Source organism: Chiloscyllium plagiosum, chromosome 16 (genome assembly GCF_004010195.1).
Source record: "Chiloscyllium plagiosum isolate BGI_BamShark_2017 chromosome 16, ASM401019v2, whole genome shotgun sequence".
Taxonomy (NCBI): domain Eukaryota; kingdom Metazoa; phylum Chordata; class Chondrichthyes; order Orectolobiformes; family Hemiscylliidae; genus Chiloscyllium; species Chiloscyllium plagiosum.
In genome coordinates, this window is record NC_057725.1 from 43,980,187 (window position 1) to 44,002,036 (window position 21,850).

Below are 21,850 nucleotides of genomic sequence, written 5' to 3' on the forward strand. Positions count from 1 at the left end.
TCCAATTCTGGTTCCTATTTTACATATCAAATAGTTTATATTCATATCCGCATTAAAATGTATATAGCACAATTTGTCCATTACTGGCATGAAAAATTTAAATTGTGGCATTGTTTCTCAGTACTCTCCCTCCTAATTCATGGATAATTTCAAAAGGTTGTGTATTTTAAATTTCTTTCAGTGCTGAATCCTATTTAGCATTTTAACTAATCACAGAAAAGACAATTGAAGGTCCTGCAGTTTGATTTCCTGTTCCTGTGTTTTAGGGGAAAATTAACTGGGGCTTCCACTGTCCAGTGACTCCTTCCACTGTAGGTTCATATGTGTGCAGGTGATTAAGACATCCTCAGCTCTGATGATCCAGTATGGAGCATTATGCTGTGCTTGCTGTCAAGCTTCATACATCAATAACAATACTGTCTCAGTGCCTTCTGGAGGATGGGGATGTAAATTGGTGAAGTTTTAAAAGGAAAATAGAGTAGTGTCTGAAAGCTTGGAAGATTTGCAAATGTAGTAACTTTACTGCCTGTACCTAAAGACCTGAATTATTGGGGCCAACAGTGCATATAATTATAGTCTCGTAACGTCAGCATTGCATGATTATTAGTAATCATTCAAATGCAGTATATGGAAACTAACACAATATTTATAAGTATTCCAGAAATGCCTATGGCCAAAAAGGAATAGTATAAAGGTGAAACTAATTATTTTCAAAAAGATTTCAAGGATTCTACAATGCTGTTTTGACACTAAGTTGTTAAAGTTACCAAAGACAACATTGTGTCCCTCACTCTCCTTCAAGTGGGTGAAGAACTTACTGTAAATGTTTGTGTTGTCATCTGAATGGCTGTGAGCATATTTTTCCATTGCACATAATAGGTCTCTCACATAGCCTTAGCTCACAAGTGTTAGGATGAGGATTATTCATCCATAGTGATGCTTATTTACAGTGATCTTCGCATATGTGCTCCACCAGGGAGTAGACATATGTCTGTCTGAATGTTGTTTGGTAGTTCTATTTTTCACTGATACTTCTCCCTGTCTGGTACATATACAAGTTGTGGGACAGTGGTAGTTTATCTTTGATTCAAAGGATCTGGTTCAAGTCCCAACTGTCCTGGAGGTGTCACAGCATGTCTAAACAGGCCTGAAATAACTGCACTTCTTCTGTTCATTGTGTCATGCTTCATTTTGTTTTGCATGTGATTCTCAATGGTCAGCTATTCATCAAATGTTAGATATCCCAGGGGAGTGATAGTCAAATTAATCTGCGCGCACACACTCTTTCTACATGCTCATTCTTTCACCTTAATTCATGCCTCTGTTCTTATTCAAGAATAGTTGGAAGATCGTTCTTTGTAATGTACTGGCAGCACATACATATCTGTAATTTTCGTACACACCTGAAAATAAGGCATTGGCTTTTCAAAGATGTTTAACTGGACTTTAATAGACTTGAATCCTTTTACAAAAGTGATTTTAAGGACAATATTTTGAGGGGGAAAAAAGAACAAGTTTTTCATGATGACCATCCCAGAAATTTAGTGGACCTAGATTGGCAGGTGGATATGTGTGCTAATGGCATGACATGACAAAAGTCAGAGCGGGTACCTGGCGGTTGAGGCTCGTCCATGGAGGTGATGTATTAGCTTGGTTAACCAACAGAAATCAGAAACTTGGGACAAATGGGTCTTTTGCCAGTTGGCAAGATGTAACTAGTGGGGGAACCACATGGTTTGGCCCGTGGATCCCAACTATTTATTGAAGGCAGGCTAGGTGAACTATTCATAAATAATTTTAAAGTAGTTTATTTAATTTTGAGTAGCAATACTTTAAATATGATGCATTCACTAGCCAAAGTGGTAGAGAACATTTCCTGATCCACCTATCATCTGAAGAAGGCAGCTGAAGAGGCCAACTGATGAGGAATGCCTCCTGTCTCTGAGCACTGGATAGGGCTGAAAGGGTCAATCACTTGCTTGAACCTGTCAAACCAATGAATGCAGGAAGTACCCAGGATGGTCGCTTCCTTCCTTGTCCGTCACCCAATTCCTGGCCACTTCTAATATTTATTTATGTAAGGGGGTATGCAGGATTGCAGAAGATTCCTCGCCATAAGCTCAGGAAAGGTGTGACCTTAATATTGGATGTACAATCTCTCTACCTTGAATTGGTCCTTGATTGCTTAAGATCACTTTCATTTTTCTGAAGGAGAGGAAGAATGATACAGTGCAGCTAATTTATGGGTTTTTTTACTATACAGAAAAATAATATTTATTGAGGGTTCTTATTTCTTACAATAGCATGTGAAAAACATTGCACTTTATTGTTTAAATACAAATTACAGTTGAACATGTCTGTCGACATTTACACATGTGAAACATCGTCACTACAATCACATTTCCTCTTATTCACAGGAATGTGTGTCATGGCATCTGCTCCCAATATCCCTGAAATCAACTGAGAGAATTCACCTACACGGCTAACCAATCCAAGAAAAGTGGTCTCTGCAAATTGAATGGTATTAAGTGGTTAGAAATTGCTTTTCCAATCGATGGATGGTTCTCCCTTGCTGATTGGCTCATTAGTGAGTCCATTGACAACAATCTGGAAGTGAAACAACATATGATTGGAGGAGCATTGAGTGTGAGGTAATAAAGTGTTGGTAGTGAGGAACCATGGGCTCCACAGAGAACTGAGGTCTTGGGGCCAAGAGTAGGGGTACAGGAATGAGAGAGAGAGATATATGAAGCAACATCTGTTTCAAGCATAACAGGAACACTCCGCTAACTAGAAGCTAAGTAAACATGAAATCACTTGAGTTAACTAATTACTTGTAAATGTGGAATCTCTATCTTAATGCTGCATAGTTCAGAAGCTATTGTAGAGGAAACATACAGCCTATTTTAATGGATATTAAAAAGGATAATAACTAGTTAAAATGTTCCAGTTTTGTGAATACACAATGGAAGTACTTAAATTATGACCGTGCCAATGTGGAAAGTGCACTTAGGATGTTGTTTTTTCCTGTGTAGAAGTCTGTGTCAGTTATTCTTAAAACTAACAGGCCAATTTAAATACTACACAAGGATTAAATGTAATCCTTGTGTGTTGTGGCTTTAAATGTAATGGAGGGTTGATAACTATTGAAGATATTGCTGAAAGCTTTTAATTCTGCATCTGAGTCCAAATGCTCTATATGTCAACACAAATATAGGATGGAATGTTGTGATGAACATAATCACTAAATTAATGAGCAAGTGAGAATGAAAAATGTAGACCCTGGAAATCAAAAGAAATCGGCCCCCCAAAGTCAATAAGTAGCTCTCAAAGAGTCCTCAAGAATAATTTTCAAAATCCTGTCCAGGTATTACTTCTGCAGTTCCTAAAGGAGACTGTGTTTCAAATTCAATCTCCCGACTGAACTATACGTGAAGATAGTCTTGGTATTCCCAGTCTGGTGGTTGTAAGAAGTTGGAATGACTTTATACAGGTTCTCATGATTCTCATATTGAAACATACTCCTAAAATGTTGAGTTCCTGTTCATATTGATATATCAGGTTCTTGATGTGAGCACTGCTCCATCAAATAAATAATTGGTAAAATAACTAGCAGTGTGAACCAAGCACACATTCCCATCCAGTACGCAGAGCCAAATTGTGTGATATCATTCTTCATTTGTTCCATGTGACGGTTGGTGAACAAAGACCATGCAATGAAATATAGTAGAGCTGGAAATAAAAACATTGAAACTTCAATTTTCTTGCAAAAGTCAGGTTGGTAATTCATGTAGTTACTTTTGATATGAAGTGTTAGTGACAGGTGAGAACTGAAAAGACCTGTTAAATATAATTTCCTAATGAAATTATTCAGCCTAAATCAATGTTTTTTCAGGCACCTTTGAGTGATAGCTGAGGTAAGAACAAACTAATTCAATTGTCAGTAAATCTTTTAGTTTTCAAAGTAACTTTTAATATTTATAAAATCTTTGAGTATTAGGATAAATTTGATACAATCATTATTATCTATTGCCCTCACCCCACACATTCACTTTCTCCAGCACTAACGTAGCCACAGCAATGGTCCTCATCCACAAGTTACACGGCAGTAACTCACCAAGATTCCAATTATAGCATTTTCCAAACTTGCAATCTCTAATACTAGAAAAGCAAGGATATTGGATGCTTGGGATCACCAGCAGGCCCCCAAGACATATATAATCTAACGTGAAACTATATGCCATTCCTTCATTGTTGTTGGGCCAAAATCTTGGTCGTCCCTTCTTAAAAGCACAGTGGGGGGTTCTTTCCTCTGTTAAATTCAGTCATTCATGAAGCTTCTTGACCTCCTGTCTAGTATCATTAGCTGGCCTTGGAAGTGATGTTTGTATTCCATAAATATATATAAGAGGGCTTTCTCAATTATATTAATTAATATTCATTAGCTCTGCAGTAACAAGGAAAATAATATCCTGATGAAGGGTCCTGCCCAAAATGTCGACTCTCCTACTCCTCAGATGCTGCCTGACCTTCTGTGCTTTTTCTAGCACTACACTATATCCACTCAATATTCCCACAGTGGTTGACCAGTTTAAAGAAAACATGAAATAAATCTCAATATGTTACTTTGTAGTAAATTTGATTTGTCACTACATATGTTTTAGTGATAGTGAATCGGTCAAAAATGTACTGATTGCTCAATTAGTGTAAAAAGTGTAAAAAGCAGACTTTGTTCATACACCTATCAATATTAATGTGTTATGCTTCAGTAGATAACTGTACACAATAGGAAAGCCCCAAGTTCCACCTTTAGTTTATGTTAACAAATCTAATGTCCATATGTTCGTCTTGAGCTAAAATAGTGATCACTGATGAGAAACTTAAACTAATTCTTCCTCCCTGAGAAGAGGGCCATTACAGCCAGTTGTAACACCCTTACTGCCATTCTTTCTGATAACTACACAGATGTGGGGATTAAATCTGAGATTTATGTGGTCTGCCTGACTGTGTTACTCAGTACCTTTAACTAGCTGAACCATTTGAAGAGCTCCAGTGACTACTTACCAGTTGGGACCAGAATTACAATCAACAATTTTCCGGGATACAGTATCCGCCCAGGATTCATTTTGGATTCAATGTAGGTATCTGGGTTCCAGCAACAGATGAGCAGTAATGCGATACAGATGGCTGTGATTGCCATCATAGTTGCAATCACCCCAAATACACGTTCTGCCTCCACTGCTGGAAAGAAAAACAACAGTAACTAAACAAAAAGCACAAGCAACACCTGAACACTGTTCTCAGATTCAAAATTCCATATTACTTACTCTACAAAACATTTTCAGTTCATAAACAAAGCCGTCATTTCCGGACAACTAACATCATGCTTTGTTAAGCAAAATTAATTGGATGCGAAGTGAAAATTGCAAACATTTCAGGATTTTTGTCAACACCATTTCCTGCAACAGTGGAAAAGCACCTAAAAGCCTAACATCTCCGCCAACACATCCGAATAGCAAGCCAAGTGAATTAGAATTAGCATCAGGTTTCTTGTCACGTAATCACGTGAGTACAGTGGAAAGTTAACGAGTCGCACTTAGTGCGCCATCTTATGTCCCGAAATAGAATGTCTATCAGCAATTGTAGAGGGAAATGCTGGTGTGAAATTTGAACGCAGGGAGAAACTTCTTCGGAATTGGGCATTACTATACTGAAAACATGCAATCGAAAGAAATATCCTACGTTATGACTTTATTCATTTTAAGTGCCTGTCTTATATTTCTAGATTGTGCTGTATTAAACTTGCATTACAAATCATTGATCGGAAAAGGAACAGAAAGCTCAACAAATTTTGTATCTTTCTTAATAATAGCACTGGAGGAGAGAGTAGAAACTGAGTTTGTGAACTAAAACAGGAAATTAGTGGTATGAGATCTGCTTTATATCAAAGAGAGGTTCTGCTTACTGCTCTGAGCACTGTGTGTAGCTTTCTTCCTCTGGCTGAAAGTTAAAGTCTTTGAATTGGATATCTCTCCGATTATATTGCTAGTATCACTGGAAAACCTCATATTTGGAAACAAATTTTGAAAGTACCAAATCAAAGAAGACCTGGATGACTGACACTGAGCTAAAGAAATAACAGAACTCAACAAATACAAATTTTGACACGCGAAAAACGTTAGTCGTTGTTTATCTGCTGGTGTAGGGGATTGTGACAATGGTAATTGTTTTCTGTCAAAGTTCCCAGTGAGGTAGCCAAGTCCAGCAATTGTGAGGAAGGGTTTTTCAACAGATAGGAGTTATCATTCAGACGGTACCATCGGGTGATCCGGGTAGACTAAAAACTCCTGTGAATCTTAGACACTAATCACGAGTAGTTTAACAGGTTGCTCTTTTCACATTTGTGTGTAGAATGATCCATTTGGAATTCAGTTCTGAAAACGGGTCACTGGACGCGAAGCATTAATTGTCTCTCCACAAATGGTGCCAGACCTATTGAGTTTCTTCAGCACATTCTGCTTTTGTTTTTGATCGCCAGGCATCTGCAGTTTTATTTTAGGGAATATACCCATGTTCACTTGTGCAAAGTAATCCAATGGATGTAAAGCACATTGTGTTTGTTTTGAGAGACTTACTTCTGTATAAGTCTATATCTTTGGCTTCCTCCATTTTGGATTTGGCTTTGCTGGGACTGCAGTCAGAACTAAAAACAATATCTGGTCCACTCACTTTTAGGATATATAACCCGTACCCTTACCTACAAAGTTCAGCATTCCCATTATATTCCCATTATTTCTTGCTAAACTACATGTTCCCTGGAATTCAACAAAAGATCCAAGTTCATCCTTTCAAGATACTTCATGAGCTGACTATATTCTACTCTGGCAATTGAGATTACAAGCACTCACCACATCCTCTGGCAGTAGTGGCTCTGTTGCACAAGTCACAATGCCTTTGTTCTCAGGATCTCCCCCCCTGAATTGCTCTGGTTTGTGACTCACTGTTCCTGTTTCTAAAACTTAGTCACCTTGAAAGGCTTTTCAGCTCTATGTTTCCCTGATTTTACCTTTTGCCTCCTGTATTATTTGTCCGCTATTTACAAGTAAACTGCATATTAAACTCTTATGAGACATAGCTTTGTATAGAGGGAATACAACCAAAATTTAAATGATTGATTATGGTGGAGCTAATTTTTTTTAGATTGAATGTTTGTTCCCATTCCCTGTGTTCATTGATCCTCCTATATATAGGTTATTGTTTGGTACCTGAGTTTGAACACATTATTCAAGATTCAGTTTTGCTGCAATGTTACTGCTAGATGATTGCATAGGGATCTTATGACATTAGTAAAAATATAGACTAAAACAAATTTGCATAAATGGATTGGATGAGGTGCATTATATATTGAACAATCATTATAGTTTCACATCATTGTCTTGTCAAGTTGACAATGGTGTAACATTGACTCACTCAAAATTAAGAGGTTTCAATAGTGTAAATAAGGAGAAACTGTTTCCACATGCAGAAAGGCCAATAAACAAAGAACACAGATGAAAGATAATTGGCAAAAAATTGAGAGGGGATAGAAGGTGAATTTATTTTCAGCAGTGATTGTTCTGAACTGGACTGCCCTGCTGAAAGAGTGGTGCAATCCGATTGGATAGAAACCTTCAAAAATGTTGTTGAATTTATACTTAAATGAAAAACAAAAGATGCTGAGCTGTGCAACAACAGTATAACTACTGTAATATTGTAATATCTACCAGTATGTTACAAGGGAAAGTCATCAACAAAAGTGGACACTGAATCTTATTCGGAAAAGTTAGGACAAACAATTAAAAGCTTACAGAAAGAGAGAGATTTTAAGGAATGGGTGTGATGAATGTTTACAATATATTATTGTTCTTAAGAACTTGGGTTCTAAAATGACCTAGGACCAAGTATTCATCGGCTGCTTCATTAATCAGCTGCCTCCATGAAAAGAAGGGATGTACCTTGATATTTGCATGATATTGCACCATTTATGGCTCTTCAGATACTAAAACAATCCATTGCCAAATGTGACAAGACATGGACCTTACTCAGGCTTGGGATGACAAGATGCAAGTAACAATCATGCCACATAAATGCCAAGCAATGACCATCTCAAACAAGAGGGAATCTAACTACTGACCCCATGACATTCAATGACATTACCATTGCTGGATATCTCACTATCAACATTCTGGAGTTGCAACAGTGGGTAACTCACTGATTTCTCAAGGAACAAATCATGCATGTGATGGAATATACTCCACTTGTCCAGATGAATGCAGCTCCAATATCACTCAAGAAATTTGACAACATTCAAGATAAAGCAGTTTGTTTGATTGGTGCCATATCAACCACCCTCAATATTCATTCCCTCCACCACCGAAGTTTAGCAACTGCAGAAATTCACTTAGGCTCCTCAGTTAGCACCTACCAAACCTATAACCACTATCATCCAGAAGTACAAGGGAAGCAGCTAATGGGAACACCACCACTTGCAAATTCCTCTCCAATATTGAATATCACATACTGGTGGGTAAACTTAAACATCGGAACTGAGAGCAGGAATAGACAATTCAACCCCTTGAGCCAGTTGCTCTATTTAATATGCTCATGGCTGATCTCACCCCAGCCTCAACTTCACTTTCCTGTTCACTTTCCATAATCCTTTAACCCATTACTAACTAAATATCCATTTATCTTCTCCTTAAGTTTATTTAGTCTCCCAGCATCCATTACACTCTGGGGTAGGGAGTTAAAAAAAAATACAAATCTTTGAGAGAAATAATTCCTCCTCACCACTGTTTTAAATCTGCCACCTCTTATCCTAAATGGTCTCTCATTCTGGACTGACCCACAAAAGGAAACATTCATTCAAGTCTAATTTGTCAATCCTCTTTAGTTTCTTATATACCTCAGTTAGATGTCCTCTCATTCTTCTAAAGTCTAGCATATCGGCCTAAACTGCTCAAACTCTTTCACAAGTCAAACCCCTCAACTCTGGAATCAAGCTAATGAACCTACTCTAAACGGCCCCAATACAACTACATTCCTCTTCAAGTAGGCTGACAAAAACTATGCAATATTGCAGATGTGATAGTTGAAATATTTACCCATTTCTATATTTCAGTCCTTTAGCAGTAAATGCTGTAATTCCATTGCCTTCCTTATTACCTATTGTAGCTTCATACTAGTTTTCTGTGCTTCATTCACAAGGAAACCTAGATCCTTCTACACCCAAACATTTTGAAATTTCACTCAATTTAGATAATAAGTTGGCTATTTTTTCATTCTAGATAACATTCCTATCTTTCTGGTTTTACTGTTTTGTCTTCTTCTGGAGTTGGCACAATTAAAATGGGCATGCTGAGTGTATGCAATGAGCTGCCAGAGGCGGTGTTTGAGGTTGGTACAATTACATGATTTAAAAGGCATCTGTGTGAGAATATACAAATATGAAGGGTTTAGATAGATATGGGCCAAATAGGAATAGATTAATGCACCATTTCTGGTCAGTCTGAACCAAAGGGTCTGTTGTGATGCCAGAGAAGTGACTGGCAGTGATCTAACCTGAGGGCCACCTGACCTCTGGCGAGGGAAGATGTTGAGAAGGAGAGTCCTTCATGGTAACCTCAGACCGGTGATGGGAATTTAACCCATGCTGTTGGCATCACACTGCCTCTAAACCAACAAGCTAGCCAACTGAGCTGGACCGATTCCCTTCCATGCTGTACAGCTCTATGATTTTATGATGTAAGGAGTTGGGATTGAGCTGATCCTACCAATAGAGCACAGGAAGATGAGAAAGTTGGGGAAGGAGAGGAGCAGGTGAGCTGTTGGAGAGAAAGGCCGGATCGAATGAGCCAATTGGTTTTCCTTTCAGTTCTTCCCGAACCTGTGATACCACATGCTCCTTAGTTTAAAGATACATCGTTATGTTAGACGCCAACGCTGGAAGCGCTTACCTCGGCTAAGCGGGTGGTGAAATTCAGTCCGTTCAGAAGTAGATGAATTCGTAACATCCGGCATGTACCACAGCCCCTTATTCTGATACCAGCTCGGGCTACAAACCGAGTAAATCAAAGCGACAGAGCCGATTATCACAGTGGTGTTCTGCAGCAATCTGCACCTCAGCTCCCTTCCCCGCATCCCCATTGGTCTAATTCCGAGTGTCCAATCTGCCGGGGGTCACTGTTAGCAGGCAATGTGGATCCTGAAGGTTAGCAGTTAAATATTAAACGTTCCTGCCAGCTGAATGGCACTGAGTCTGGCCTGAGTGAAACCATTCGGAATGCTGAGCGAGAGACCAGTAATGCTGGTTTACAAAGAGAAACGCTACAAGGTCAGATGGAAGTCCCGGACTTTCCCTCTAAGGTTTTCAAGCAGCTATTGGAAAGCCCCAAGCGATGGCTCCAGTGGCGGCTGGCGATTTGACAATGACCCTGGCCATCAAGCCTGGGACTGAGCAGCCGGCCACGGGGAAACAGAATCTGTTGCTAAACCTCAACACTCCAGAAATGCAAATGAGGCGAGAGAGTCAGCTCACACAACAGGAAGGAAATTAAGCAAAGTGTTCTGATATTTCCACTTCTGCTCTTTAGCATGTGCACAGATAGCACTTCAACACCTGCATGTTAGCATCAGGGACAGCTAGTAAGAAACCAGCAGCGTGCCGTCCCAATGGTGAGAAAGCTGCTAAAGCTTTGCTCCAGCGGTGATATTTACAACAGATACTTTCCGCCAAAAATGTGGCTTCCACCCAGTGACGTTTCTGGTGGAAGGCTGCAGTTGTTTGCGGTGAGGCACACTGCTTTTGGGGCTTTTTAAAAACGCTAATCTGTCAGAAAAGATTCACGAAAATGGTTGTGCGGATCAGTACAAAGATAGATTGCCCTGATGAAGGGCTTTTGCCCGAAACGTCCATTCTCCTGCTCCTCGGATGCTGCCTGACCTGCTGTGCTTTTCCATCATCACACTCTGGACTCTGATATCCAGCATCTGCAGTCCTCACTTTCGCCTACAAAGATATATTGGACAGGGTGACTCTGTTTCATTCAGGGAGGAGGTTGCTGGGAGGAGATTTCTTGAGGCTGTATAAAATCAGAAGGGATTTGGACTGAATTTGTTCCCATTGGCGGGGGAATCTGACAACAAAGCTCATGGATTTCAGGGAATTGACACAAGAGTGAAGGGAAACTTATGTAACAAGTGACAGGTATCACGATTGCACAGCCTGTGGCTGTGATGGAAGCGGGTCGACTTGAAGCATGTAACAGGAAATCAGATCATTATCTGCAAAAAAAAAGAGGCTAAGGCGATGGCGAGAGGGGGGAGGTTGGTAGCAGGAAGCTAGTTGAAATTCAAGACAGTATTAACACTACATGCCGAACAATCACGTTCTGTGCTGTGACTTTTATCTAAGCCCCTGCTTAATATCCAATCCACATGACCTAGAATTTCCTGTGTGTGTGTGTGTCTAACAAGATCTGAAATTGGGCATTAAATAATTAAGCAGTACATTATGTCCAGATTTCCTCAATCTTTGTCAAGTTTTTTATCATTTAAATAAAAATGACTTGGATGTGAACATAGGAGGAATGGTTAGTAAATTTTTCGTTGACACCAAAATTGGAGGTGTAATGGGCAGCGAGGAAGGTTACCTCAGAGTATAATGGGACCTTGATCAGATAGGCCAGTGGGTAAAAGATTGGCAGATGGAGTTGAGTTTAGATAAATGCGAGGTGCTGTATTTTGGAAAGGCAAATCAGGGCACTTGATGGGAAGGTCCTGGAGTGTGCTGCTGAACAAAGAGACCTTGGAGTGCAGTTTCATAATCCTTGAAAGTGGAATCGCAGATAGATAGGATAGTGAAGAAGACATTTGATATGCTTTCCTTTACTAGTCAGAGCATTGAGTATAGGAATTGGGAGGTCATGTTGCAGCTGATTGATTAGACTGCTTTTGGAATATTGTGTGCAATTCTGGTCTCCCTGCTATAGGAAGGATGTTGTGAAACTTGAAAGGTTTGTGAAAAGATTTGCAGGGATGTTGCCAGGGTTGGGGGGTTTAAACTATAGGGAGAAGCTAAGCTGTTTTCCCTGGAGCATTGGAGGCTGAGAGGTGACCTCACAGAAGTTTATAAAATCGTTGAGGAAAATGGATAGCGTAGATAGACAAGGTCTTTTCCCAGGATGGGCAGTCCAAAACTAGAGGGGCTATCGGTTTAAAGTAAGAGGGGAACAATTGTAAAGGGACCTAAGGGGCAACTTTTTCACGCAGGAGGGTGGTACGTGTATGGAATGGGCTGCCAGAAGAAGTGGTGGACGCTCATACAATTGCAACATTTAAGAGGCATTTGGATGGGTATATGAATAGGATGGGTTTGGAGGGATATGGGCCAAGTGCTGGCAAATGGGACTAGATTAGGCTGGGATATTTGGTCGGCGTGGAAAGTTGGACTGAAGGGTCTGTTTCCATGCTGTACATCTCTATGACTCTCTGACTGATGCAATTGATCCAAACAGATAGAAACAATGGCTAATTGGTCAAACAGACACAATTTTTAACACAGTCATTTGTAGGACATGCTTATAGTTGGTATACTAGCATTGATTCTCAATCCCTTAATTGCTCAGACGGCAGTTTTTATGTCAAACATATTGCTATGGGTCTGGAGCCACACATAGGCCATACATGGTAAGGATGGCAATTTCCTTCCCTAAAGGGCATTATTGAACCAGATGGGTTTTTCCCCAACAACTGGTAATGGTTTCATAGAATCATAGAATCCTTATGGTTTTTAGGGAGGTCATTTGCCCCATCAAGCCCACATCGACCCTCTGAAAAGCATCTCACCCAGACTCACCCTCCTACCATATCCCTGTAACCTTGCATTATCCATGACTTATCCACCTAGCCTGCACATCATTGGACACTATGGGAAATTTAACATGCCCTATCCACCTAACCTGCACATCTTTAGACTTCATAGTCATTTTAGATTTGTAATTCCAGATTTTGTTGGATTCAAATTCCACCATCTGCTATGGCAGGGTTAGAATCCAAATCCTCAGACCATTATCTGGGTCTCTAGATCAATAGTATTAATACCAGTAGGCCATCACCGCCCCAACAGTCTCAGTTTGGGGCTATGAGGGTTCCATAGATTATGGTTGGCTCTTTTACAGCCTCATTGGACCTGTCAGAGTGTGTTTGAGACCATTTTTCGTCTGCTAGCATCCTTTTGAATCTATTAGTTCTGTCTGAGTCTGTTTGCATTTGTTTAGATTTGTTTATTTTTATTTTGACAAGGCCAACATATGTCGTATGCCCTTGCAAAGGTGGTGCTAAGTAACTCAGTTGCAGTCCATCCAGTAAAGGGACACCTACAGTGCTATTAGGAAGAGCCTTCCAGGTTTTTGACCCAGCAACAACAGTGAAAGAATAGTGATATAATTCCAAGTCAGGATCCCATGTGGCTTAGAGGGAAACTGGCAAGTTGTGGTACTCTTATGCCCTTGCTGTGCTTGTTTTTCTAAATCAACGCTACCCAAAATAATTTCCAATGTGACACCTTTTAATTCTTGAAAATTAATGTGACCCCTGATGCCAACCAAAAAAATATGCAGCAACATGTTTTCAGTACAAAGTGAATATGGTTTGTTAAATCAATGTATAATATAAATATGAAATACAGTGATGAAATCTGGGCTTTGGCTACGTCCTCCTAATTCTCTTTGGTCATGGTTATTAAGTGGGCATTTACGTTTAAAATTCTGCTGCCTGCTGACTTGGAAGCTAGGGTTTCAGCTGGGGAAACCTTCAGCCCCTCCTCCTCAACTGATTCCTCTTAGTCATGCTCAGATGTGTCCACCCTTTGGTTGACATGCACTGGTTGACTGGACTCTGGTTTTAATTTGATTTGAACTACGCTTGGAACTCCCTTATGGTGGTCCCAAGGGTGCTGGACCTTGACCTGTTAGCTTAGTGGGAGGGAGAGGAGGTCGGGTTATTTCACAACTGAGTCCATTTCAGTTAGGACACTACTGTCCTCAGGTGGATGTACAGCCCCTGCTGCATTGCCCTGCTGCTTATCAAGTAGGTGGCCCATCTCCTTCACCATCAACATGTGTTTTAGGAATTTTCCAGGTCACCCTTTAAGGGCTGACAAATAGAGTTGTCTAGCCAGACCTCCTGCTCTGCCAGCAAGGGTTTCGGCCTCTTTCCTTTTTAATATTTTTTTATGGTTTGAGAAATAAGAACATAAGAACTAAGAGCAGGAGTAGGCCATCTGGCCCTTTGATTCTGCTCTGCCATTCAATAAGATCTTTTTGTGTCCTCAGCTCCACTTACCCACCCTCTGACCATAACCCTTAATTCCTTCATTGTTCAAAAAACATCTATCTTAGCTTTAAAAATGTTTACTGTAAATAGTATCAACTACTTCACTGGGCAGGAATTCCACAGGTTCACAACCCTCTGGGTGAAGAAGTTCTTTCTCAATTCAGCCTAAATCTGCTCCCCCTAATTTTGAGGCTATGCCTTATTGTTCTAGTTTCACCTGCCAGTGGAAACACCCTCTCTATGTCTATCTTATCTATTCCCTTTGTAATTTTATATGTTTCTATAATGTCCCCCCCTCGTTCTTCTGAATTCCAATGAACATAATCCCAGTCTACTTAGTCTCTCCTCATAAACCAAACCCCTCAATTCTGGAATAAACCTAGTAAACCTCCTCTGCACCCCTCTCGTGCCAGGGCATCCCTTCTCAAGTGATGAGACCAAAACTGCATGCAGTACTCCAGGTGTAGCCTCACCAGCACCCTGTACAGCTGCAACATAACCTTCCTGCTTTTAAACTCAATCCGTTTAGGAATGAAGGACAGATTCCATTTTCTTTCCTAATTACCTGTTGTACCTGCAAATCAACCTTATTTAATTCATGCACAAGGACACCCAGGTTCCTCTGCATTGCAGCATGCTGTAACTTTTTACCATTCAAATAACAGTCCTATTTACTGTTACTCCTACCAAAATGGATGACTTCACATTTATTAACATTATATTCCATCTGTCAGACCTTTGCCCACTCGCTTAAAACATCTATGTCCCCCTGAAAAGTTTCACAGTCCTGTGCACAAATTACTCTGCCCTCATTTTAGTTCATCCACAAACTTTGACACACTACACATTGTCCCCAACTCCAAACCATCTATGTAAATTGTGAATAATTGCAGTCCCAACACCAATTCCTGAAGCACACCACTAGTAAACTGATTGCCAACCAGAATAACACTCATTTATCTCCAGTCTTTGCTTCCTGTTCGTCAATGAATCCTCTCTCCATGTTAATATATTCCCCATAATGCCATGCATCTTTACCTTATGCAACAGCCTCTTGTGCGGCACCTTCTCAAAGACCTTTTGGAAATCTCGGTACACCACATCCACTGGATCCCTGTTATCCACCGTGCTTGTAATGTCTTTATAGAATTCCAAAAGATCAGTTAAGCATGACCTGCCCTTCATGAACCCATGCTGTGTCTGCCCAATGGGACAATTTCTATTTAGATGCCTTACTATTTCTTCCTTGGTAATAGACCCAAACATCTTTCCTATTGCAGAAGTTAAGCTAGCTGGTCTATAATTCCCCATCTTTTGTCTACAACCCTTTTTAAACTGTGGCATCACATTTGCTGTTTTCCAATGTGGTGGAACTGCCCCAGAGTTCAGCAAATGTTTGAAAATTACAAGTGCACTTGCTATTTCTTCTGCCATCTCTTTTAGTACCCTGGGATACATACCATCAGGGCCAGGAGACTGGTCTATCCTTAGCTCTGTTAGCTTTCCAAACACTACCTCTTGTGTAATAATGATTGTTTCCAGGTCCTCACCTACCTTCGTCTCTTTGTCAATTATTGGCATGTTATTCATGTCCTCCACTGTGAAGACTGACACAAAATACCTGTTCAAAGCCTTGGCCATTTCCTCATCTCCAATGACTAAATGCTTCTTCTCATCTTCTAAAGATCCAATGTTTACTTTAGCCACTCTTTCCTTTTAGATATTTATAGGAACTTTTGCTGTCTGTATATTTTGTCCTAGTTTTTTCTCATGTTCAATCTTACTTTTCTTTATAGTTCTTTCTGTGGCTTTCTGTTGAACTTTAAAGCTTTCTCAATCTTCTAGTTTCATGCTGTTTTTGGTCACTTTGTATGCCTTCTCTTTCAGTTTAATAGCCTCCCTTATTTCCTTCGACACCCATAGCAGATTACCCCTTTTCTTACATTCCTTCCTTTTCACTGGAATATATGTTTTTTGAGCATTTTGAAGACTTGCTTTGAAAGTTGATTACTTGTCAACTATCCCACCATACAGTATTTGTTTCCAGTCTACTTTAGCCAAGTCCTCCCTCATCCCATTGTCGTCTCCCTTGTTTAATCACAGGACCCTGGGGTTGGATTTTATCTTCATACTCTCCACCTGTACTCTAAATTCATTAATACTGTGATTGCTTCTGCCAAGAGGATCATTAACTATGAGGTCATTAATTATTCCTGTCTCATTACACAGGACCAGATCTAAGATAGCTCGCTCCCTCATCAGTTCCATTACATACTGTTCAAGAAAACTATCATGGAAACACTCAATGAACTTCTCCTCAAGGCTACCCTGACCGAGTTGCTTGGACCAATCGACATGTGGATTAAAATCCTCCATGATAATTGCCATACCATTTTTACAGGCAGTAGTTATTTCTTTGTTTATTGCCTGCCCCGATGTGATATTATTATTATTTGGGAGCCTACAGACTATGCCTATAAGTAACTTCTTCTTCTTAGAATTTCTAATTTCCATCCAAATGGATTCAACCTTATTCTCCACAGAATCTATATCATCTCTCTTGTCCTTTAATATCACCACCTCCCTTACCTTCCTGTCTGTCCTGAATAGTCTGATACTCTGGATATTTAACTCCCAGTTGTGACCATCCTGTAACCATGTCTCTGTAATGGCTGCTAAATCGTATTCATTCATGATGATTTGTGCTGTTAACTCATCTACTTTGTTACGAATACTATGAGCATTCAGGTGAAGTGCTCTTATGCTATTTTTCTTTCCTTCATGATTTCCAACATCTCTAATAATATCTCTTGAGTTATCTTTCTTTTTTGCTTCTTACAGGGGTTGCACAGTGGCTCAGTGGTTAGCACTTTGGGCTCACCAGGGACCTGGTTTCGATTCCAGCCTCGGGCAACCATCTGTGTGGGTTTTCTCCCACAGTCCAAAGATGTGCAGTTCAGGTGAATTGGCTATGCTAAATTGCCAACGGCATTCAGGATTTATAGGTTAGGTGCATTAGTTGGGGTAAATTTAGGCAAATGGGTCTGGGTGGGTTACTTTTCAGAGGGTTGGTGCGGACTTGTTGGGCTGAATGGCTTGTTTCCACACTGTAGAGATTTTAATAATTCATTGTCTGCCTTGTACTTAAACCTTCCTGCACACATGCTAACCTGCTGCATACCTTTTTATTTACCATCATACTTCCAGTTGTTTTTCCTTTCCCTCCCCCCACTTCACTGACTCACTAGATTAAAATCCTAATCCTAGTCTCACCCAATTTATCCTTTTTACTAGAACACTGGTTCCAGATCGGTTCAGGTGGAGACTGTCCCATCAGTGCAGATATCTCCTGTTCCAAAACTGACACCAATGTCCCATGAAGTGGAACCCCTCTTTCCCACACCACTCCCTTAGACCCGTGGTTACTTCCCTAATTTTCTTATCCTAAACCAATTTGCATGTGGCTCGGGTAGTGATCTGGAGATTATAACCCTCGAGGACCTATTCCTTAATTTTGTTCCTGGTCCTTTTGTTCCTAATCCTCAAACAGGACCTCCTTACTCACCTTGCCTACGTTGTTCCCAGTGTGGACCACATAACTGGATCCTACCCCTCCTGCTCCAATATCCTTTCAAGCCGGTCAGAGATATCCTGCACCCTGGGACCGGGCAGGCAACACACAATGTTGCCCGATCCGGCTTGCAAAGGATACTATCTGTCCCCTAATTATAGAAGCCCGATAAGTGCCACTTGTCTTTTTGCTCTCCCCTCATGGGTTTGTAAAAAAATGTCAGTGCTGAGTTGGTCATCGTTGATGGAGGTGGAGAGGTCCAGGAAGGGGAGGGAGGTGTCAGAGATGGTCCAGGTGAATTTATGGACGGAGTGGAATGTGTTGGTGAAGTTGATGAACTATTCAACCTCCTCGTGGAAGGATGAGGTGGCGCAGACACAATTATCAATGTAGCGGAGGAAAAGGTGGGGAGTGGTACTGGTGTAACTCTGGAAGATGGATTGCCCTCCACTCTCTCTGCTCCAAGCCCAACCTCACCATCAAACCTCACCATCAAACCAGCAGACAAAGGGGGTGCAGTGGTAGTTTGGCGTACTGACCTCTACACCGCTGAAGCCAGGCGCCAACTCAAAGGCACCTCCTCCTACCACCCCCTCGACCATGACCTCACCCCCCATCACCAAACTATCATCTCCCAGACCATACACAACCTCATCACCTCAGGGGATCTCCCACCCACAACTTCCAACCTCATAGTTTGGGAACCCTGCACCACCCGGTTCTATCTCCTACCCAAGATCCACAAACCTGACTACCCTGGCCAACCCATCATATCGGCCTGCTCCTACCCCACCAAATTCATCTCCACATACCTCAATACTGTCCTATCCCCTCTGGTCCAGGAACTCCTCACATACGTTCGGGACATTACGCATGCCCTCCACCTCTGCCAAGATTTCTGTTTCCCCAGCCCCCAACGCCTCATTTTCACCGTGGACATCCAGTCCCTCTACACCTCCATTCGCCATGACCAGGGCCTCCAAGCCCTCCATTTTTTCCTCTCCCAACGTTCCCACCAGTATCCTTCCACTGGCACTCTTATTCGTTTGGCTGAACTGGTCCTCACTCTTAACAGTTTCTCCTTCGAATCCTCCCACTTCCTCCAGATGAAAGGGGTAGCCATGGGCACCTGCATGGGTCCCAGCTATGCCGGTCTCTTTGTCAGTTATGTAAAACAGTCCATCTTCCAGAGCTAAACCGGCACCACTCCACACCTTTTCTTCCTCTACATTAATGACTGCATCAGCGCCCCCTTGTGCTCCCACGAGGAGGTTGAACAGCTCATCAATTTCACCTTAAATTCACCTGGACCACCTCTGATACCTCCCCCCCCTTCCTGGACCTTCCATCTCCATCAACAATGACCGACTCAACTCTGACAATTTTTCAAACCCACCAATTCCCACAGCTACCTGGATTACACCTCCTCCCACCCACCCTCCTGCAAAAATGCTATCCCATATTCCCAATTCCTCCACCTCTGCTACATCTGCTCCCAGGAGGACCTGTTCCACCCCAGAACACACCAGATGGCCTCCTTCTTTAAAGAACACAATTTCCCCTCCCACATGGTTGAAGATGCCCTCCAATGCATCCTCTCTGCCCTCGAACCCCACCCCTCCAACCCCCCCAACAACCCACCCTTCCCTCCTGGCACCTTCCTCTGCCACTGCACCTGCACCTGCACCCACACCTCCCCCCTTACCTCCATCCAAGGCACCAAAGGAGCCTTCCACATCCATCAAAGTTTCATCTGCACTTCCATACATCATTTATTGTATCCATTCCTTTTGATGTGGTCTCCTCTACAATTGGGAGATCAGACACCTTCTCACAGAGCGCTTCAGAGAACATCTCCAGGACACCCGCACCAATCAACCTCACCGCCCTGTCGCCGAACATTTCAACTCCCCCACCCACTTTGCTAAGGACATGCAGATCCTAGGTCTCCTCCATTGCCACTCCTTCACTACCCGACGCCTGAAGGAAGAATGCCTCATCTTCTGCTTCGGGACCATTCAAACCCATGGCATCAATGTGGACTTCACCAGTTTCCTCATTTCTCCTCCCCCCACCTCACCCCAGTACGAACTTTCCAACTCAGCACCGTCCCCATGACCTGTCCCATCTTCCTTCCCAACTATCCGCTCCAACCTCCTCTCAGACCTCCACCACCATGCACCTATTGCCCTCTCAGCTACCTTCTCCCCAGCCCCACCCCCTCCTATTTATCTCTCCACCCCCAAGGCTCCCAGCCTCATTCCTGATGAAGGGCTTTGGCCCAAAAAGGCGATTTTCCTGCTCCTTGGATGCTGCCTGACCTGCTGAGCTTTTCCAGCACCATTCTAATCTTGAGGGGCTGAATGGTGGCTCATGCTCTTTTTTCTTATGTTTTTATGTTTTGCCTTCATTAAACAATCCAAATTCTAAAAATGATAATTATATATTTTTCAAAATTTTCAACATATCAACTTGTCTTCAAGATAATATAAATGTATTTTTAAGAATAATATTTTTCTATAAAAGTTTCTTCATAATGCTATTTCTATGGTTCATTAACAAAAGTAAGATTTTTGCATTGAACTTATAATTTTTACATCAACTATGTTTTGATCACTGTGTTTGTTTTCCCCTGTATGTGCTTGCTGTACTGTTATGTTTCCAGCTATATGAATGATTCTAATTCTAATGCAAGTCTAAGCCTTCAAAAAATATACTTGAGTTTTCATCATGGAATCACTCAAAAAAATTAAAAGGTGTACACTGCGTAAACTCCCCATACACTCCCCGTGTCTATGTGGGTTTCCTCCAGGTGCTCCAGTTTCCTCCCACAGTCCAAAAATGTGCAGGTTAGGTGAATTGGCCATGGGATATTGCCTGTAGTGTTAGGTGAAGGGGTAAATGTAGGGGAATGGGTCTGGATGGATTGCACTTTGGAGGGTCGGTGTGGACTTGTTGGGCCGAAGGGCCTGTTTCCACACTGTAAGTAATCTAAAAAAAAATAGACTCAGCAGAATTATTGGATAGCTAAATTGTAAATTGATATAGAACCTACAGTCAGTGCAGTAGCTGTTTTTCCACTATTGAATGTTTCTGCTGGCCCCAAGACAATTTCCTCAAGAAAGAACTGACAAACTGTTTGATCCCCATTTTAAAATTGGGAACAAACTTCTGACAAAATCTAGTCATGTCAATAGAATACAGAACGTTGCATTTTCTCTTAGCCATAGGAAATTTAAAAATCTTTACTTTTACTTTTCTAGATGCTACTAAATCTTGCGCCACTGTGTGGCTCAAATAATTTAATTTTGCTTTGGCAAATTCTATTTTAGCCAAATTATGACCAAATTAACTGTGGGTAGTGAATCAAACAGTTCATTTAAGTGCTCAAAATGTACTTCTCAGTTTTTGCTGAACATAACCTCATCAATGTTAACAATGCAGTTGTGTAATTCTTCAATGACTTGGTTGGTTAATCATTAGAAAGTTTCTGATGCATTTCCCATTTGAAATGGCATAACTTTACATTGACAAACTCCATGTGGTGTTACAAAATCTTATATTTCTTTGACTCTATCAGTCAATGGAACTTGCTAAAACTTTTAACAAGTCAATTTTAGTGGCATATTGTGCATATCTTTTAAGACAATCATCAAGTAATGAAATTGGTTGAGTTTTTTTATTACAATGTTGATATTATAGTAATACAGATTCACTATCACGATAGGTGGTCTCCAGCTGCTATAATTCAGGCAGCATCCGAGGAGCAGGAAAAAGCCCTTCATCAAGAATACAGGCAGAGTGCCTGAAGGGTGGGAGTGGGGAGAAAGTAGCATAGAGTACAATAGGTGAGTGGGGGAGGGGATGAAGGTGATAGGTCAGGGAGGAGGGTGGGAGGGATAGGTG

General features: G+C 41.2%; 1 protein-coding gene across 4 annotated transcripts; it reads right to left on the minus strand.

Moving 5' to 3' along the window:
• Nucleotides 1–3,265: 3,265 nt before the first annotated feature.
• si:ch211-256a21.4 lies at nt 3,266–10,747 on the minus strand. Of its 4 annotated transcripts, none has more exons than XR_006313952.1 (3): nt 5,328–6,052; nt 5,065–5,238; nt 3,266–3,732 (listed from the first exon to the last, which is right to left on the minus strand). XR_006313952.1 is itself a non-coding variant. In XM_043705949.1 (3 exons), exons 1-3 carry the CDS (start codon nt 10,183–10,185, stop codon nt 3,545–3,547), a joined length of 552 nt encoding a protein of 183 aa, XP_043561884.1. In that variant the 5' UTR covers nt 10,186–10,747; the 3' UTR covers nt 3,266–3,544. The 4 variants fall into 4 exon arrangements, 2 of the variants coding, with proteins under 2 accessions (XP_043561884.1, XP_043561883.1); XR_006313951.1 differs by having other exon boundaries at nt 5,065–5,241; nt 5,328–6,051; XM_043705949.1 differs by lacking the exon at nt 5,328–6,052 and adding an exon at nt 9,996–10,747.
• Between the last annotated feature and the right edge of the window lie 11,103 nt (nt 10,748–21,850).